At 35.2% G+C, this 18719-nt stretch overlaps 1 protein-coding gene, 1 long non-coding RNA gene and 1 other non-coding gene across 7 annotated transcripts; 1 reads left to right on the forward strand and 2 right to left on the reverse strand.

Moving 5' to 3' along the window:
• Nucleotides 1-931: 931 nt before the first annotated feature.
• Nucleotides 932-17900, reverse strand: LOC106662257 (protein Malvolio-like). Of its 5 annotated transcripts, none has more exons than XM_014386202.2 (13): nt 17796-17900; nt 10281-10395; nt 10085-10207; nt 5973-6199; nt 5757-5895; nt 5534-5689; nt 5320-5478; nt 5208-5252; nt 2937-3110; nt 2435-2869; nt 2267-2337; nt 1330-1469; nt 932-1249 (listed from the first exon to the last, which is right to left on the reverse strand). In XM_014386202.2, the coding sequence occupies exons 2-12, from the start codon at nt 10389-10391 to the stop codon at nt 1373-1375; spliced, it is 1737 nt and encodes a 578-aa protein (XP_014241688.1). In that variant the 5' UTR covers nt 10392-10395; nt 17796-17900; the 3' UTR covers nt 932-1249; nt 1330-1372. The 5 variants fall into 5 exon arrangements, with proteins under 5 accessions (XP_014241688.1, XP_014241689.1, XP_014241686.1 ...); XM_014386203.2 differs by lacking the exon at nt 17796-17900 and adding an exon at nt 17144-17354; XM_014386200.2 differs by lacking the exon at nt 17796-17900 and adding an exon at nt 17111-17197.
• Trnan-guu lies at nt 6295-6368 on the reverse strand. Its single transcript has one exon. It is a non-coding gene; the product is annotated as a tRNA-Asn (tRNA).
• Nucleotides 16913-17428, forward strand: LOC112127146. The gene is made up of 2 exons (XR_002910414.1): nt 16913-17005; nt 17136-17428. It is a non-coding gene; the product is annotated as an uncharacterized LOC112127146 (long non-coding RNA).
• Nucleotides 17901-18719: the final 819 nt, after the last annotated feature.

Consider the following 18719-nt stretch of genomic DNA (forward strand, 5'->3'; position numbering starts at 1 on the left):
ATTTTGTTTCAAATCTGAATACATTTATTTAAAAAAAAAAATGTGATCTTTGACATACGCAACTAACTCCTTATATAGAAATAAATTAACATTTTGTTTTTTTCTCTTTTTTTCTTTTAGTTTTTTTGGGGAATTTTTATAACAATATTTTTAAATGGAGCTTATCTCAAAGGATAAGCTAATCCCCTACAGCAGGATCGGGCAGTGCGAGCTGAGCTACGAAAGGACGAGGAAGGACTCTCTCAATTTTGTTTGAAGACACCTGCTCTTTTTATGTAAATGGCAAGGAGTTAGTTGCGTATGTCAAAGATCACATATTTTTTTTCAAATCTGAATACATTTATTTAAAAAAAAAAAAAATGTGATCTTTGACATACGCAACTAACTCCTTGCCATTTACGTAAAAAGAGCAGGTGTCTTCAAACAAAATTGAGAGAGTCCTTCCTCGTCCTTTCGTAGCTCAGCTCGCACTGCCCGATCCTGCTGTAGGGGATTAGCTTATCCTTTGAGATAAGCTCCATTTAAAAATATTGTTACATGCCTTAAAGAAGAAAGGATTAATTTGAAGTTAAAAAAGATAATTTGAAATTTAAAAAGGTTTAACTTGAAGTTAATAAGGGATAATTTGACGGGAAAATGCTATAAACGACCAGAAAAATGGTTTGACCCTCTTGTCCGCGACACCCAAAACTAAGTCAAATATTAAGCCCTTTAGTATGACAATAACCATGGACTTTTGAGTGAAAGATAGAATAAAACAAATTGTTCAAAATAAACGTTTTTTTATTACTTATTATTTTTATTATGTATATGTCTTTCAGCATGACTTTGCTCTAGACCAATCGACGTTAATTTTAAATTTATACACACGAAAACGTAAGTAACTAAATATAGACCTGAATCAGTAAAATTTGTTTATTTGTTTTTTTTGTTTTTTTTAATTTTTTTTCATTTTTTATTACAGACTGTTCACAACAACAAAAACTCAATAAAACCGGGCTTAATTAACATCGGTTTAAAATATTGGAGTTATTGTGGTAAATGGTTTATTTTCTACAGCTTGAATATTACAATCTGTACTTAATTTCGAAAAATAATTCTTTTAAAAAAGTTTCAAAAATTTGAATCTGATTAAATAAAAGTTTTTATAAAAAAATATGTATAAAAGTTGTATTTTTTTTTTTTTTAATAGCGATATTTGGGATCACCGGTGTCAAGGGTGTATGGGATGGTGTACTTCGGTTCGTACCTGAAATTGATAAAAGGATTAATTTTTTTGTTCAAATAACACAAATTTAAATTAAAGAAAAAAAGCAAACAATCTTTTACCCCCAACACCAAAATCACAGTTGTTACCAAACAAGACAAAACATCAATAAACAAGCGAGTCGTCTTCGCCCTCGTCTTCATCAATGTTGTCGAGGCTACTTGGCATCGAAGTGTCATTAAAATCCTCAGCTACAAGAATTCTAACGGAACAGAAACCATGAGAACAAAGACAGTAAAAATAGCTTACGACTCGTCATTAAAGAAAACACATAAACATTACAAAATAGTTTACACTTCGACAAGACACAATGTTCACTATATAAAATGAAATTATTCGTTTCAAATTGATTTGATGTTCCGATTTTTTTTTTTTTTTTTTTTGATCCCAGGGACTGGAGCAGTTCCCTTCTGAGCACTGCAGCTGAGCTGTACAGCTTATTGACTTTATCCCTGGCTCCATTTTATGGGGGCTCGCAACACAAGTGTGAATTTGAGCCCCCGGTGTGCCGGTGTTCTTCCATCGAAGAAACTCATTTTTGAAGGGGGTTGGGACCAAATTCAGGGTCGCTGAGATCCGATCCCGCCCCTTCCATTGATGAGTGCCGTGTCAATTTCTTTCAATTGCGGCCACCGTCCCCTTAGGCGTCAGAAAAAGTCCAGAGGCGACGGTGGGGATCGAACCCACGACCGCGGGATCTACTAACCGAGGGTCTGACGCCATAACCACTCGGCTACCGCGGCCCCCCGATGTTCCGATAGTCCAACGATACAAAAAAAAAAAATTGCTCAACACTAAAAAGCACAGGATTTAATTACAATGCACAACAAAGAGTGATTAATCTTAACAATTTAACCGAATTTCCAGCATCACCGAAGCGAAATCATTTTGAAAAAGTCACCTTTTCAAACTGTGCATAATTGATATTTACGAAAAATATTGCAAGCTTGTGAATTATATGAAAAAAGCGAGACGAAGCGAATTTTATCGATTCAATACCTGTTTTCTATCCTATCAATCTCCTCGTAGTAATCTAACATAGACTGTCCTAGAATGTACTTTTTCATAAACTGCAACAATTTAAAAATATTATTTTGTCGATTATGTTCATTTTTCTATATCTTAACCCGGATTTATTTCAATAGTTAAAAATCTGTTATAGCTTACCTCGTTTTTATTTATACAGCTGTCAGGGCTGGTCAAGGAGGCGAAGCAGTGCAGTGCCAAGTATATACACATGATGATATATATCAGGAAATAGATTCCAATCAGGACGAGTATCCAGGTAGTTTCTATGTCGACGATGTACTTATAGACGAGGATCGCGTTTCCGGCGAAGATCAGGAAGAAAATACCCAGTGCTATGATTTTGTGGCAAATGCCGTTCGCGAATTCGCCGGCTATTCTCGAATTCGAAGTAAATGCTATGACGGGAATGACTGCGAACGGTAGCTGGATGCACATCAAAGCGTTTAAGAAGTCGTTCATCGTAGTGAACTGCTGGACGTCCTGGTAATAGGCGACGATAAAGGACGGCACGACAGCGATACTCCTCGTAAACAGCACTCTAATCCATCTTCTCCATGTGAGTTTCAGAAACCCCTGGGAAAAACAACTAGAACAGACATGTTTTGGGGGGGAAAGACGTTATGTACAAAAAGCGTGATACCTCCATGGCGAATTGTCCGGCATAACAGCCTGTCATGGTACTGCTCTGTCCTGCTGCCAACAGCCCGATTGCCCAGACGATAAGGGCCGCAAAACCGAACTGGCATCCTAAATAGATACCGCCTTTGTACATATTCACATCCACAGGACTGTACGGTTCAAGACTAGAGGTATTCTGCAGAACAAATTAATATAAGATGATAAAATTCTTGTAGGTTAGAATGAGACAGAATCATTAGTTTATGCTCATTAAAATCATTTAAGGGTTTGATTATAAGAAAAGCTGGAACGCATACCACAGTCCGTGGTTTTATCTTTTCAGACTTTCTTTAAGTTGATACACTTTGATTCATTTTTTTCTACTTTCAGGGGGAAATTGTCTGATCAACGTCTTAATGCAATTTTTTTAGTGGTACAAGATCAAAAAATATTAACACTTGTCCGTGTTCATCTTACCATTGGGTAATTTGTTAAAATATGTTTTTTCTGCTTTTCGAATTTTAAAATTATTATATACTAGCAGACAAAAAATTCCACCCAATTGATTTTTTTTCTCGATAAAAGAAAATTCTGCTCTTAATTTGTCTCATTGTTTTTGCTAATAACTATTCGTTTGTGCTATGTTTTAAATTGGGAATTTCAAGTAGAGGTAAACACACTTAAACCTTAATTGAAAATAAGGATGAAGGATTTTTAAATATTTACTTTTTACGGAATTTAAAATGTCTATTCAGTCTCATTTCAATTCTGACGCAATCAACTGTTTAGATTTCATCTTTATTTTATTAATTTCAATTAGTAAACTTAAAAATGCCACTTAGTGCTGAGAATGCTGCGCGTGGGGTGGCTCTTATTGATGATAGACGTTCCATCAGGTATGCCATCGGAGTTCCATACGAAATTCTGCGCGACGCCGTTAGAAACTGACTACTACCATAGATGGCCCGGTTCTGGGCGCCCTAGAGTAACAGAACCACAGGATGACCGTTTTTTGACTTTGAGAATTTTACGCAACCGGCACCTTACCGTTGTTCAAGCGATTCATCACCTCCAGGAAGTTCGAGGTGTCCAAATTTCTGAACGCACTGCTCGAAGAAGATTAAATCGGTATGGACTGATGGCTTTTCGCCAGACCGCCGGACCAGAATTGGACAGAACTCACTGAGTTCCACGGCTCCTAATTGCTCGAGAGCACAGCCATTGGTCTTTGGACGATTGGTCTTCTGTACTTTTTACATATGTGTGAAGATTTGCTCTAAGATCTCCAGATGAGCGTAAAGAGTCTGGAGAAGGCAAAATGCAAGATACAAGGCCTGTAATTTTTCCCAGAGCCAACTTTTTCGACGTAGCTCAGTGATGATGTGAGAATTTCAATGGAAAGTCGCACAGAATTGGCGGTTGTTCGTGAAGGTTTTTGAAAGCCACTCGCTATGTGGATGAAATTTTGGAACATCAAGCGTTGCCTATCCTCGATGATATCAGCAAAAATCCTATTCTAATGCTCGATAATGCCCGTCCACATGTTGCATGTGCTAACGTGCCTTCAAAAGCATAACATCCGGTTCTTAGCCTGGCCAGCCCGTTCTCCAGTCCTCAACCACATCGACAATTTATGGGATAACCTCAAAAGACGAATAAGAGCAGGTCCATCACTTCCTGGTACACTCCACGATCTTGAAAGGACTCTTCGTGAAGAATGGGCTAACCTCCAGCAAAGAGACAGTTCTAGATTGGTAGAAAGTATGCCAAGGCGTCTTCGAGATGAGATTAAGGCAAGAGGAGCTGCGATCTTTTTTTTTCATTTTCCTTAGCAATTTCCTTTTTTTTTTAAACTTTTTTAGACAAAGAATCAATTATTTCGCGTTACAAAACGTGAAATTTTGATTAATATATACAAATTCACTAGTTTCGTGGTCCGCTTGACCAAAAATGGCAAAAAGGAGGGAAAATTCAAAAGGTGTGGTTGAGATGGGAAGTTGGTGTTCGAGTGGATCGAGGTCACGATAGCTCAAGTGGTAGAGCAGCGGCGTATCAAGCCGAAGATCGTGGGTTCGAATCCCGCTCGTGCCATTGACTTTTTTATCTCAACTAAAAACCTTAATTAATATATACAAATATGTACAAATCAACTTATATTACAAGTGGGTGGAATTTTTGGCCTGTCAGTGCATATCAGTCGATTTTTTGGTTATATAAAATTAATATAACTATTTTAAAGTACAGATAGCCGTGCTTTGTTGTCGTTTTATGTAAAATATAATGTTAAACTTACGAATTCGTAGGCCCAGGGGTTTCCACTTTCCACACAAAGACCATACTGGACAGATAAATATATTAAAAACATGATTTTTTTTAACGTGTTACTGTACTTTTTTTTTACTTACCACATCGATGTTTGTCTTTCCAAACAGACCTTTTGCAAATACAGACATTACAAATAAATTGATGACAAATGTGACGGCCAGGGCCAGTGCGCACTCGATGAAATAGTAAAAGTTAGCCTCCGATATGTTCCTACTTTTGGTCCTATCGATGTCGCGGGACTGAAAATTCGATCAGAATTGTTTTCCAGCTAGTTTGTCACATTTGAATTTATACCTTAACCAGGCCGGAGTGAAGGTAGAGGTTATGAGGGCTTATGCACGATCCGACGATCCCGATCATGAGGAGGATTTTGTCCGTTTTGCAATTGGTACAACGTGGGATGGCGATACCTTCGAAAATGCTCGCCGCGTCTGGCTTTGCGACGACGAACTGAAACAAAAATTCTACATTGCACTAGCCAATTATGACAAAAAAAAATTGTACAAACGACACTGACCTCGTAGCCAAATGTTACAGCCATAATGGTTATCAACAAAGCGAAGAACATCTCTAGTTTTCTCAAGCCGTATTTGTCCAAGAAAAGAAATGTCAGTGTGTCAAATACTGTTATTATAACTCCTGCATAAAGTGGCACTCTATGAGGTTATGATAAAAGAAATATCAGTAAAAGCATTTACAACAAATTTCAAAAGAATCGTTTCTTTTCACCTACTTCCCGCTGGAGAGAAGGTAAATTGCTGTAGCCGTTCCGACGACCTCCTGCATGTCCGATCCTATGATCGCAATCTCGATCATGAGCCATAGAAAAATCCTGGGCACAGTTCTGTACTCGGTGTAGCAGATTTCCGACAAATGCTGTCCCGTTATCGTTCCTACGCGAGCGGCAAGCCTTTGGATAAGCAATCCAAGTACTGTCGACCAGAACAAAACCCAAAATAGCTGAAAACAAAGATCAACAAATTCGTAAAACAAAAATGGTGAAGATTATTCATTATAAATTTCTTTAATTAGGTTTTGGTTGAGATAAAAAAAAGTGTCACGAGCGGGATTCGAACCCACGACCTTCGGCAAAACATACCGCTGCTCTAACCACTTGAGCTATCGTGACTTCGGACACTAACTTCTCATCTCAACCCCACCTTTTGAAGTTTCCCTCCTTTTTGTCGCCTTTTCCTTCATTTGTCACCGAGAAAAATGGCAAAAAGAAGGGAAACTTCAAAAGGTGGGTTGAGATGGGAAGTTGGTGTCCGAGTGGATCGAAGTCACGATAGATAGCTCAAGTGGTAGAGCAGCGGCGTATTTAGCCGAAGGTCGTGGGTTCGAATCCCACTCGTGACAATGACTTTTTTTATCTCAACCAAAACCTTAATTAAAGATTAATTAATTGAAATCAATTTAAAACTTCAACTTTGTTTTATAACCGGCGAAATATTTCAGGAATGGGTGGAAAATTCGGCGTGGCGGGGTGAATTTTTTAATTAAAACGAGGTTGAAAATGGCTCCGTGGAAGATACAAAGTTAAATTCCAAAGGGAGAATCAAAAAACTAGGAGGGGTGAAACCGTTAAAAAAATGAAACTTTAAATAAAATATATAAAATTATTAAGTCCCACTACTTACATGAAATATGTGATTTTTTGTTACAGTGAGAATAAATTCCAACAAAGCCGAAATAATTTAACAATAAGGAAAGTTTAAAATTTCATTCTACGACAGAATAACATGGCTTTTGTTTGTTTTTTTGTTTTTTTTTTTGTTTTTGTTTTTTTTGGCGTTATGAACTATGCATATTAGCCATGTGACAATTCCTGTATGTGTGTTCAAATTTGGGGGGTTATTGTGAAAAAAGGGCCAGAGGCGACGGTGGGAATCGAACCCACGACCGCGGCGTGAGAGTCTCTCATGCTAACCACTCGGCTACCGCGGTCCCCTATTTCGCCATTCTTCTTGCAAAAATTAAATGTGAATATTTAAAGTCTAAAAACCAATTATTTTTCAAGTAAACTTTTTTTGTTTTCCATTTTTCTTCCTCTAAAGAGTTTTTTACTACCACAAAGCGAAAGCTGTAACTCAGACTGCTAGGAAAATTTGTGATTTTATGGGCTATAGGAAAAAGCACCGTTCGTAAGTGTTTTGCTCATTTCAGAAGCTGAAATTTTAATTGGACTTAACTCAAGCTTTTGTAATAACCCACATTTAACAACACGAGACATCACAGAAACACAGAACATCTCATACAAGGGTTTCAACGCATCTAAGAGCAACAGCATGTTTGTCAGAGTGATAGGCTTTTATGTTGGCTGAAAAGAATTTATTAAAACGCAGCTCCATCTACGAATCCCATCACGTACGAAATTTGTTTACCATTTGTTAAAAGATTGAAAACAGGGGATGAAAACTGGATCCTTTACAATAATATTAAGAGAGGAAAATTATGTGGAAAACGCAGCGACCCACTGTTAACATCCCAGAAGGCACTTATGTGGTGGGATTGGACTGGGGTACTTTATTTAACAAAGCCATTTATTCTGTTGTATACTGTATACAATTGGAATGATTCAAGTTCCCAATTGACCACAAACGGCATTGGCTATAAGAGGATTGTTTTACACCAGATAACCTCCCTCCCACCTACTTTTGCACATTCGCCAGAAATTGCCTTGGATGTGCACCCCACCAACCATACTTGGGATTCACTTATTTCTAGCTGTTCAAAACTCTTTTAATTGGAAAACTATACTTCATTTGAGGACTGAAAAAAGAAGTTCTGGGAGGGCAGATTTAAGACATTGCAAAAAAGATGGGGACACGTATTGTTCATATATTGATATACAAGTATCTGAAAATTTCATTCAATTTACCATCAAACAACGCTTTGGTCTTATCTTACAACCCAATACTTTCATAGTTTTGTCCTTAGAACCACATACTTTCCATCCAAATGAATTTCCCTCATCGGTATCAAGCATAGGCAAAATTTTACAAAAATCCTGAAAATTCACCCTTCATTTCGCAACCTTAGTGCCATGTAATGGAATAATTTCGCTTTGGAGACACAGATTGAGTTTGTGTGTCGTTAAAAATAAATGATTTGAAAAATGATGAAGTATAATTATATACTTAAATAATTGAGCGTTGGTATTTTCATAATTTTCCCCTCTTCTTATTAATTTCATCCACCCAACATCGTAAATTTGTGATAAGGTCAAGCGGAGATATTATAATTACAGTCGTAAAAAGTGCCGTGATAAAAGTTCAGAAAGCAAATAAAAATTACATTAAACAAATATTATTTATACATTGTCTAAGCTGAAGCTAAGAAGATATGTACTGTGTTAAGTGATCATACAAAATAAAGACAATTTCGAAAAAGTATCTGGATACATTTTAAGTTTTAATCATTTCTCGTGCAAAGTTTCGTTCCTCTCTTTGCCCAAATATCGCTTACTTCAAATAATTTATCGATTTTTCAATCAAAAATAGGTGGTTGATGTAGGTCTCCCCAGTTCATGTGTTCAATTTCCTCTTTTCTTTGACGTCTGAAGTGAACCTATAATTTAATAAACGTCTAAAGAGTAAAACGTATTTGATGGCGTTCAAAAATCCATTTCTAAGAATAATCGGTTAATGACAAATTATTCCATTTCGATCCTCATCAAATATCATACTGATTTGAAGGTAAAACGGGTCAGCCTCTTTCCATCCTAGACCGCCATGGCCAAATCGTTCTATGAACTCCGTATTGTCTAGAACTCTTCGTTAGACTAAAGGCTTTTTACCATATCCCAAACTTTGTCATTCCTTCTTATCTTCCAAGTCTTGGTTTTACCTCTCCTAGGAGTATGAATCTAAGCCTGCGTAGTACTTCGCACCGCAACAGGACATGTTCCGCGGTTTTTTCTTCTTCCTGACGTTATCTGAACAGGATTGTTGCTGCCTCCGATTCGTAAGCAGTCAGCAGTCCAGTCTGGATCTAACACATCCCACGTTTAATGGGTGGGTAATGCAATGGTACTATGAAGAATTTTTCCCTCTGCAATACAGTCCCATTGAACCGACGAGTCTTAGCCCATTTTTGATGAAACTACGTGTTTGGCAATTCGATAGGGCGTAGAAGGGCTCAGGACCAATAGATGACCTAACCTCTGCCACCTCTGCCCAGTATGCCTTGGTACACAAACAAGGTTAATTTTGTTATTTTCCGAATGTCTGACAGGGCCTTGATCTGTCCCCAAATAGCTGAGCACTTTACTTCGAATGAGGTAGTTGCCTTACTTTTTGATTTCTTGGGCAGAATGTTCAATGGCCACGGTATAAAGTAACATTTACTTCATTACTTCCAGAAAAACTATTGTTTCTCCCTTCATCTTTGAAGTATTAGATGATGTAGTCAAATAGTTCTTTCTTTTTTTTCACGATTTATTGGAATTGGAAAACTCTCAAATAAAAACAAAAATGGACTGATTGTTTCTGTTTTCACCTCTTCCTTACTAAATTCGATCTCTAAATAACCATAAACTATGAGTAAATACCATCAAAAATTATTTACAAATTCCAATGAGCTGAAGTTACACATCAAATTAAGTCATGCGTTCCAGAGCTTTCAGCAAAAAGTTTTGATATTGGTTTATTTTGTCCAAAGATTTTTTTTTCGAAAATAAGCGAAAGTTGCAAAATGAACATCATAAAAATGAGAAAAAAATTGTAATGCATTATTTTCTTATTACTAACTGGGCATTATTGTTTTAATTTATCAATTAATTATGAAAAATTAATTAAATGTCGATACTTACTTGTCACGGTTGTCAATTATTATGCTAATTACCTCGTAATTGGCCTGAGCACCCGATTGCAAATCAGCATCGATGTTGCCTGGGTCGAGGAAAGCGATGCTCATCAAAAATCCAGGGCCAGTGAAAGCCCATAATTTCCTAAAACTGAACATCCTCTGATAGAGGAAAATCCGCGTTGGATTATTTAGCAGTCGAATAAAATATTCACAATTGGTTTTTAAAACGTACTTCGTTTGTCGATTCTGGTATCACGACTTTAACTTCCAGCAGTTCATTCTGAGAGTCGGTACCCTGCAGTCGTTTGACTTTTTCGGCCCCAGATGGGGATTCGACAGGCATCGTTCTAAAAATGAAATAAGTTAATTACACAAATTAAGTTTACATACTCATAAGTACAGGCCATACTTTCAAATATTAACTATACAAAGATGAAAACAACATAAAACGGCACAAATATTTAATTTAACAATTTTATTTTATTATAAACTTATAAATTCGTTGTATTCTTGATTTTGTATCAACGATCAATTCTTTCGATTTCGAAGATTTATTATCGTCTAAAATTCCACTTTTATGCAACAAGCACCTTTATCAGATAACAGCTATTTTTTGTATTTACTTAATCGGTTATAACTCGTTTTATATACTTTTTACAAAATTTGCAGATTTATTTATTCATAAAAATGTTAATTGTAACAGAGATTTTTGAATTCATTGGATTCTTAATAATACAAATGCATATTGTTAACGTTATATTATTGTTTAATAATCACTTCATTTAAATCGTGAATACTTTCCTGATCCCCTAAACTAAACACAGAAAAAGTAAAACTTTTTAATGGAAATGCAATACAGAAAATAATTACAGCCTCAGTCACGCATATATCTGATGATACTTAAAAAGATTGGTTATCAATTATTTAAAAACTAGAAAAACTAGAAAAAACTACCTAAATGCTGACAGAAACACTGATATTTCAATGATAAAACGTTTCATGTTTTCTACGATTAAATAACATCCCTGGTTCCGTTTCTCTTCGCTGTTTGCCTCTTGCCAGCCATCTGAACCGAATAAACTGCACTAAACTAAACGTTGAGGAAATTCGAAACGCACCAAGAAAAATAAAATAACGCTGATAAAAAAATTAACGATTTCATGCTACACCTTGTTTTCATTTTAATGGATTTTCTTCTGTTTTTCTGGAAACGAAGGGCGGGTATAATTTTAGCATGGTATAAGGCGAGGTAAATTTTTTAAAAAAATTTAAAACATGGGTGTAACGATTCTGTAGAAAAGCAATGATTTGGTTTTAAAAAAACTGCTTCAAATGCATCGCTCCACAAAAATAAGTGGTGCACTTTGAAATTCCGATTTTTTTTTTTTATTTAATTATGTTTTGGACATATTGTTTGTTTTAGTACTTTAAAAATGAGTTATTAATTATAATTAGAAGAATAGGATTTATTTTTGTCGCCGATCGCGAGGTAAAACCGATTCATGATTTGATTTAAAATCCCCACAATGAAAATCATCAACAAAGGCATTTTTTTTTTCTTTTTGGCGTTATGAACTATGCATATTAGCCATGTGACAATTCGTATATGTGTGTTCAAATTTTTTTTTTTTTTTTTTTTTTTTTTTTGGGGGGGGGGTTATTGTGGAAAAAGGGCCAGAGGCGACGGTGGGAACTACAAAAATGTCCATAATCAGCTGGCAAGTACCCGTGCCATAGAACTCGGTGAGGATAAAAGTAATCAAGAAGAAATAAGAAAGAAAATTCCTCGATTCCAGTGTGTACTGGGTTGAGAAAAAAAGGAAAAAAGGACGGTTGTCGGGCATTCGGAGGTAACAGGAAAATGCAAGGTGTACTCCGAGATCAGGAACACCCAAGATCCGTGGGACCTGCTGACGACCGATTTTTCGCTCTTTTCCACTGCTTCTGAAACAGAAGACTTCAAACTGAGCGGTGTATGTCCATGAACGCTGAAAAAGTATGGAGACGTGCAGAATTAAGCCTATTTCCCAGAAGGCCAGCGCTAACCGGAGACCATAATCGGGATTGCTTAGAGTTTGCAAGGAACACCGACATTGGAAAGAAAGTCTAATGAAAGAATATTGTTAGCAATAACTTATGTTTTTCACATTGTTACATTTTTAGTTATTACATTTTACATTATTTGCACATATTGTTAAAAGATTTTTGTATTGTTTACATACTTTTTGTCTTGTTATATATTAATGTTGTGTTTTTCCATATTTATAGAGATGTACTTCTATTTATATAGATATATAAAAAATGCAGGAGAGAATATGAATTTTGAAGAGGTAAAAATATTAGAGAGAGAAAATGAACAGCAAAAATTAATTGGGTTGGAGAATATCTATCTAAAAAAGGGAGAGAGCTGATAAGAGAAATCCTGTAGACGGTAAAACGGAGACAGAGAGAGTGAGTGTGAGTAAAAGTGAGAAAGAGATAGAGATATGTTAAGGGAAGTAAAGATAGCTATTGTAATAGAAAAAGAGAAATAGTGAATACCAGAGAAAAATAGAGAGAGTAGATTGTGTATATGTTATGGAAGTTGTGTGTGATAGAGAATTGAAACAGGAAGAAATTATGAGTGTATGCTAAAAAGAGTTTGCGTGAGTGTTTTGGATAGAGTGAAAGAAAGAAACAAAGAAAGAGGGAAAGAGAGAAAGAAAGAGAGAGAGAGAGTGTGTGTGTGTGTTGGAGAAATTGAAATAGTGCATACAATAAGTGTGTAAAAAAGATAGACAGAGGATGAAAGTTAAATCGAGGAAGATTGTGCCTGATAGAAAAATTGAAACAGGAAGAAAATATGAGTGTATGTTAAAAAGAGTTTGTGTGAGTGTTTGGGAAATTGATAACGTGAAAGAAAGAAAGAGGGAAAGAGAGAGAGAGAGAAAGTGTGTGTGAATGTGTATNTGTGTGTGTGTGTGTGTGTGTGTGTGTGTGTGTGTGTGTGTGTGTGTGTGTGTGTGTGTGTGTGTGTGTGTGTGTGTGTTAGACATTTAAAATAAAAAAATTTATACGACAGAAAGTGTGTTTGTGAGATAGATGGATAGATAGATAATAACAGAGAGATAGTATGTGTTAAAGCAAGAAGAAGAGAGGCTTTGTATGCGTTTGTAATAGTTTAAAGAAAAAAGAATGAGCGTGTAGAGAGTGACTGTGTGTTAAAGAGATGGGCAGAGAAAGATATAGATGTAAAAGAAAGACTGTTCGTTGTTTTTTATTATAAAATATTAAACAGAAGGTTAGTTCGGTTCTGAGCAATCCATATTTTGTTGGAATAACGTAAACCCTATAAAATCAAGAAACTATGTAGTTTATAAATATTACACAATCCTTTGGGAAAGAGCTATTGTCCATTGTACTAATTTAAAAAACAATAGAGGCATTATTTATTTTATTAACATTTTATAAAACACATTTTTATGAGCATTGTAGCCCTGGCGAAATACCAAAATGCGTCTGACAGACAACCAGTCACCACAGCAAGGACAGGCAAACTAAAATTATATGTAACGAGAAAATTATAGATTTATCACCCACAGATTAAATAGAGAAATATCACAATTTTATTTACAATTTGTACAATTTTTTATTTAAATCAAAATTTACAGTTATACAATAACTTTTTATTCCCTTTGTTAAAAAACTGGTGAAAACGCGTTACGTTTTAGCAGTATTTTGGTTTTACGACGTTTTTAATTTTATTTTCGTTTTGTTTTTCATTTCATTTTATTCTCTCAATGCTTATTTATATTTTGTACTACTCTTCAAAGAAATTGATTTAAATTAGTAAGAAATTCGCTTTTTTTATGATCATCTCAATGATGAAAAGCACATTGAAGTGAATTTTTGGCAGAATTTTTAGAGAAATTTTAAACATTTATGTAAATTTAATTGTTCAGGGGAATTTACAGTTATCGACTCCATTTTTTAAACGGCATTAGAGGTCGTCGAAACGTTTCAAGGCAAAAAAGATAACCGACTTAGAGACTCAGAAACAGTCGCTAATCTCATTCAGCCAACATGTACATAAACGTCGGCCATTTCCATTTAAATAAAATCAATTGAATCATCACTAGCATTATCACTGACCGGTTTCTGTTCGAAAATTTTCTTTTAGGTTCTTTTTTTTATACGTCGCTGTAAATGTTACATCTTGCACAAATTACTTATTGAATGCCGATCGTCTTTACCAAATAGTTTGTCCTACTTATACAGTAATTATCTGTTATTTGTTGTATTTGTAAACGAGATAAGGCTTAGGTAAAGTAGTGTGTAAATAAATAAAGTTCGAATAGTATGTTATTTATGTACAATAGAAATTTGTCCTTGTCTTCTGCGAGTAGATATACCTGAAATTTGGTTATTACCAATCATTTTGGTCTGGTTATCCTCGCTTGGTTTTGACAATTCAGACCATCTTCAGTGGTATATTTGGTTTATTGTTCACTCTTGTTTATGAGCTAGACGATAGCTAAAGTAATAAAAAAATAGCAAAAATGAAGATGCAAAATGACAAGATGGCCAAACCAGTGAGGGTAGGCAGACCAAAATGATCAGTGCTAATCAAATTTCATATATTGTTCTAGCCAGCTAGTGCCTGAGGTCTACGTCCTCTTCACGGCTCGTAAACACCCGTTTCATCCAAGAATCAAGCAAAAGTTCACGTTCACATCCTCATCAGCAAGAACCTTCCGAGGTCTAGCCATACAAGGTTTGAAGCATGAGGCTAAGAGAGCATGAAGCATGAGGCCGCTCCAGGCTAAGAGAGAGTGACCTGTACCAAAGACAGTAGAGATTCAGATAAAATGATAGTTGGAGTCAGTAAGTCAAAGAGGTGTTGTATCTGTTCATCAATGGTGGTCTGCGTTTAGCAGTCATATCAGCCGTCCGAGTCCCCAGTCTGAGGTTGGAGCTTAAGTCCTCATGAACTCAAGTAGTCACCAAATCCAGCTATTCACCATCGCTTAGATCTACGACCAGCTCAACAACATTCCTCTCCCGCATGAAGTCCGCTGAGCAATAAAAACCAATTGTAAGCCAACGATGTCAGCTTTGAATTGAAACTGGACCATTTATTTAATTAAAGTATAAGACCGCTCTACCATATCAGGGAGATATCCCGGGACAAGAGAAGGGAGAACTGTGCCACAATGTCTAGACTGTCTTTTGACTTCAATATATCAGTCAGTATCGTACATGTCAAATGGGACTAAAAGTCCCTATTGGTCAAAGTCTGATTCTCATTTGTATTCGAGATATTTTACTTTTCAGGTTAGTTCAACCTACCACGACTTTCTTTTACATATTTCAACTCATCAAATGCATTCAAAACAAAAAGCTTCGGAGAAATAAAGTATCAGGCTTATTTTCTTCAAGAAGGTAGAAATATTGAACAACTTAATTTTTTTAAGCTTTTTGTTTTTCTTATATTCAATATTTTGTGCCAAAAAGGTACTTTTAGGTCTTAAAAACTAAACCGTCTAATTTTTAGCTATTAAATATTTATTTTTGCATTGGTTACATATACATTAGTACAAGCAACTTTTCTGTATATGTCATATCTGTATCTGTCAATATTTACAGAACTATGAAAATCTTATTCAAGCAAAAGACAAAAACTTTGGACACTTCTAAGCTTTTTTCTTATGTTTACAATTAAAACAAATTAATCTCACTGGATTTACAATACACTTTCAATTGCTATAATTAATCGTATTTACATTAGGATTTTGACAGGTTGACCGACCTGAAAAGTGTAAACTCGAATACAATTGAGAATCAGACTTTGAACACGGGGACTTTTTAGCCCAATTTGACATACAGGATACTGCCTGAACTATTGATGTCTATGGGACACCCAGTGTACAAGCATGCACATAAGTTATTGGAAATTATCATATTGCAATTCTACGATGCAGGTGTTCTTCCTAGAATTACAATGAGCACTCTCTTCCTTCTGAAAAACTTAGTTTTGTATATTTATTTAGAAATCGTGAGATCCAGACCGCATCTCTTGGTTTCACCTAGTCTGCCTCATGGCCTGAGAGATTTGTCAGATTTGTATATAACTGTACTATTTTCTCAATGTATGTTTTATGCAGGTAGCAATAAATAAAATAAATTAGTGATCGTTAGTTAATGATTATTTGAAGATCGTGAGATGCGGTCTGGTGGGACGTAGGTTTCAGAAAAACATTTTCTTTATCGTGCCAACGTTTCGATCTTTATTGAGATCATCTTCAGGGCCTGGGATTTATAAACATTGTTTCAATTTTACAAATACATGTAGGATGTGAAAAAAATGAATTTATAAATTCTAGAAATTTTAGATTCAATCCAAGTAAACGTTGGCACGATAAAGAAAATGATTTTCTGAAACCTAGATCACACCAGACCGCATCTCACGATTTCTAAATAAATATCGATTAACGGTCATTAATCACCACACATTAGTTTTGTATTTTTAAACTTAAAGATTCATTACTTGCCTATCTATTAGTGAAGACAAATCATTATACACACACACACACACACACACACACACACACACAAACACAAACACACACACACACACTCGCCTACAAAGTTTTATTTAAAAAGTATGCCAGATGATTACCATGAGGACGAACAAGACAAAAAGTTTTCGTTAATAATTTTGTTTAATCAAATTGTAAAAAATCACTGTAGTCTGCTTGCTTTGAAATTAAAAAAACCTTCATTATATGATCTTTATTTGAGCGGCTCTGATAAACGATACTGTCTAGGTAGTTAGTGCAAATTGTAGCGTTGACGGGATTAAGGCCAAAATGGTTTATTGCCCGTGTAGTTATAAGTAAGTGTTCTATCGGCCAATTTTGACCCATATTTTTTTAATTATGAAAATTTAACCAATAATCCATCATCAATAAACAAAGAGTAAGTGTAATTTAATAAAAAGTTCTTACAATTCAAGATAGATGTTATTAAAAGGGTCAATTCAAAAAGTCCACGATTTCGGATGAGATGAAAAAAAAAACTTACTGGTCGTCCATTCTTTTGTCATTAGGTACTCACTGGTACGCTGAAAACTTCGAAATGTTCGAATCATACGATGACTAAAGGATGCCGCCGATACAAAAGATAGGAGATGACTGAGGATGAAGGAGTGGCCATGGTCTAGAACTGGGATTCACACAACTTTTCCCTTTCTTTTTTAATCAATCCCTCGCCCGAAATGAAATTCGATAGCCTTGTAAAACTTGTCCGGTCTTTATAATCAATATGTAGGGTACACTTTTTTTTTTTTAATTAAGCACGATTTTTCTAGACTTAGAAATATAATAAACCCAGGTTGGTTTACGAATGTTTTTTTTTATATTTTTCCCCACTTTCACGATATAGACGTTTGTTATCGGGTTTTCAGCCTTCGCAGTAACTGCTGATTAGTAAGCCAAGGGAGAAAATTGACTCGGGGAATTCCATGTTGCAAAAAGTAACCGTTCATTGTTCTTAACCAGTCAAAATACTTCGAAACTGAAAATTTAAAATATCTCTAAAGAATCTCTAATAGTAATAAAAAAAATATTAAATCAATATCAAATTATTTCTTTTCATACAAATTCTGGCATAATTTTTTTTTTTAAATCGTACAATCCCTTAATGAACGAAGACATAAAAACACAACTCCATGCAACAATTAATTTTAAATCATAATTCAAGAATAAACCTGCGTGTCGAACTCGCTAGTTTGAAACAAAGTAAAACAGCTGTGACGCTTAAGCTTCACATCAGGACTGAAATGTGAAAATCTTTGACTAATGTAAGAAATAAACGATAAGAGTGATAAGAGTCAATCCCCACCAAGACGTCTATGCAATATTAAAAACAAATAAAAAGGTGAGTATTTTTTTTTTTTTTTGCACCTGTCCATATATGTAACTTATGTAATCGATTCGGCAATTTCGGTTTTTATTACAATGAAGTTTTTCCGAAACTGCATTTCCAGGACGAGAGCCAGAGGGTTCAAAGTTAGAAAAATTTCTGTGGGTTGCTTATCTCCATAAAGTAACCAAGATTTGTGTTGTTTTCTATTATTGGCCGTAACAAGTGCCTTCCACTTGAACTAATTAATTAAAGTTGTTATATAAAACTGATAAAAATTGGTGTTTCAATGCTAAACCGAGATTTGGTCATTTCGAGATGACAATACATCAGTCGACTTTCGGATTTCATAGATCGCTGTAAATGAGAAAGTTTCAATATTACATTTGTGATACTGTAATAAGACGCATTGTCGAGCAGGAAAAAACCTACAAATGAATTATTTAAAAAAGAAACAAATCAAGAAGACGAATTAGGTCGCTAGACATAAATTGTACGTCTAACTTTCCTTATATGCCAATCGATAATTTATGAAACACTAACCCTATGTCAAAAATGTATTACTTTAATGATAGATAAGAAACATGACAAACACTAATCGCGTTTGAGCGTTGGATTTGTTTTCTGCCGTTATAAACAAGCATTATTGCTTTCTGAATGTCATATACCCATTTGACTGCCTACGAATTCGGCAATTTTTCAAATTTAATAGTATACTCCCAACTTTGTCCTTCTTCCCCAATCGCTTGTTTGAGATAAGAAATGTTTT

This window comes from Cimex lectularius, unplaced genomic scaffold, assembly GCF_000648675.2.
Source record: "Cimex lectularius strain Harlan isolate CLEC.00 unplaced genomic scaffold, Clec_2.1 scaffold106, whole genome shotgun sequence".
Classification (NCBI taxonomy): domain Eukaryota; kingdom Metazoa; phylum Arthropoda; class Insecta; order Hemiptera; family Cimicidae; genus Cimex; species Cimex lectularius.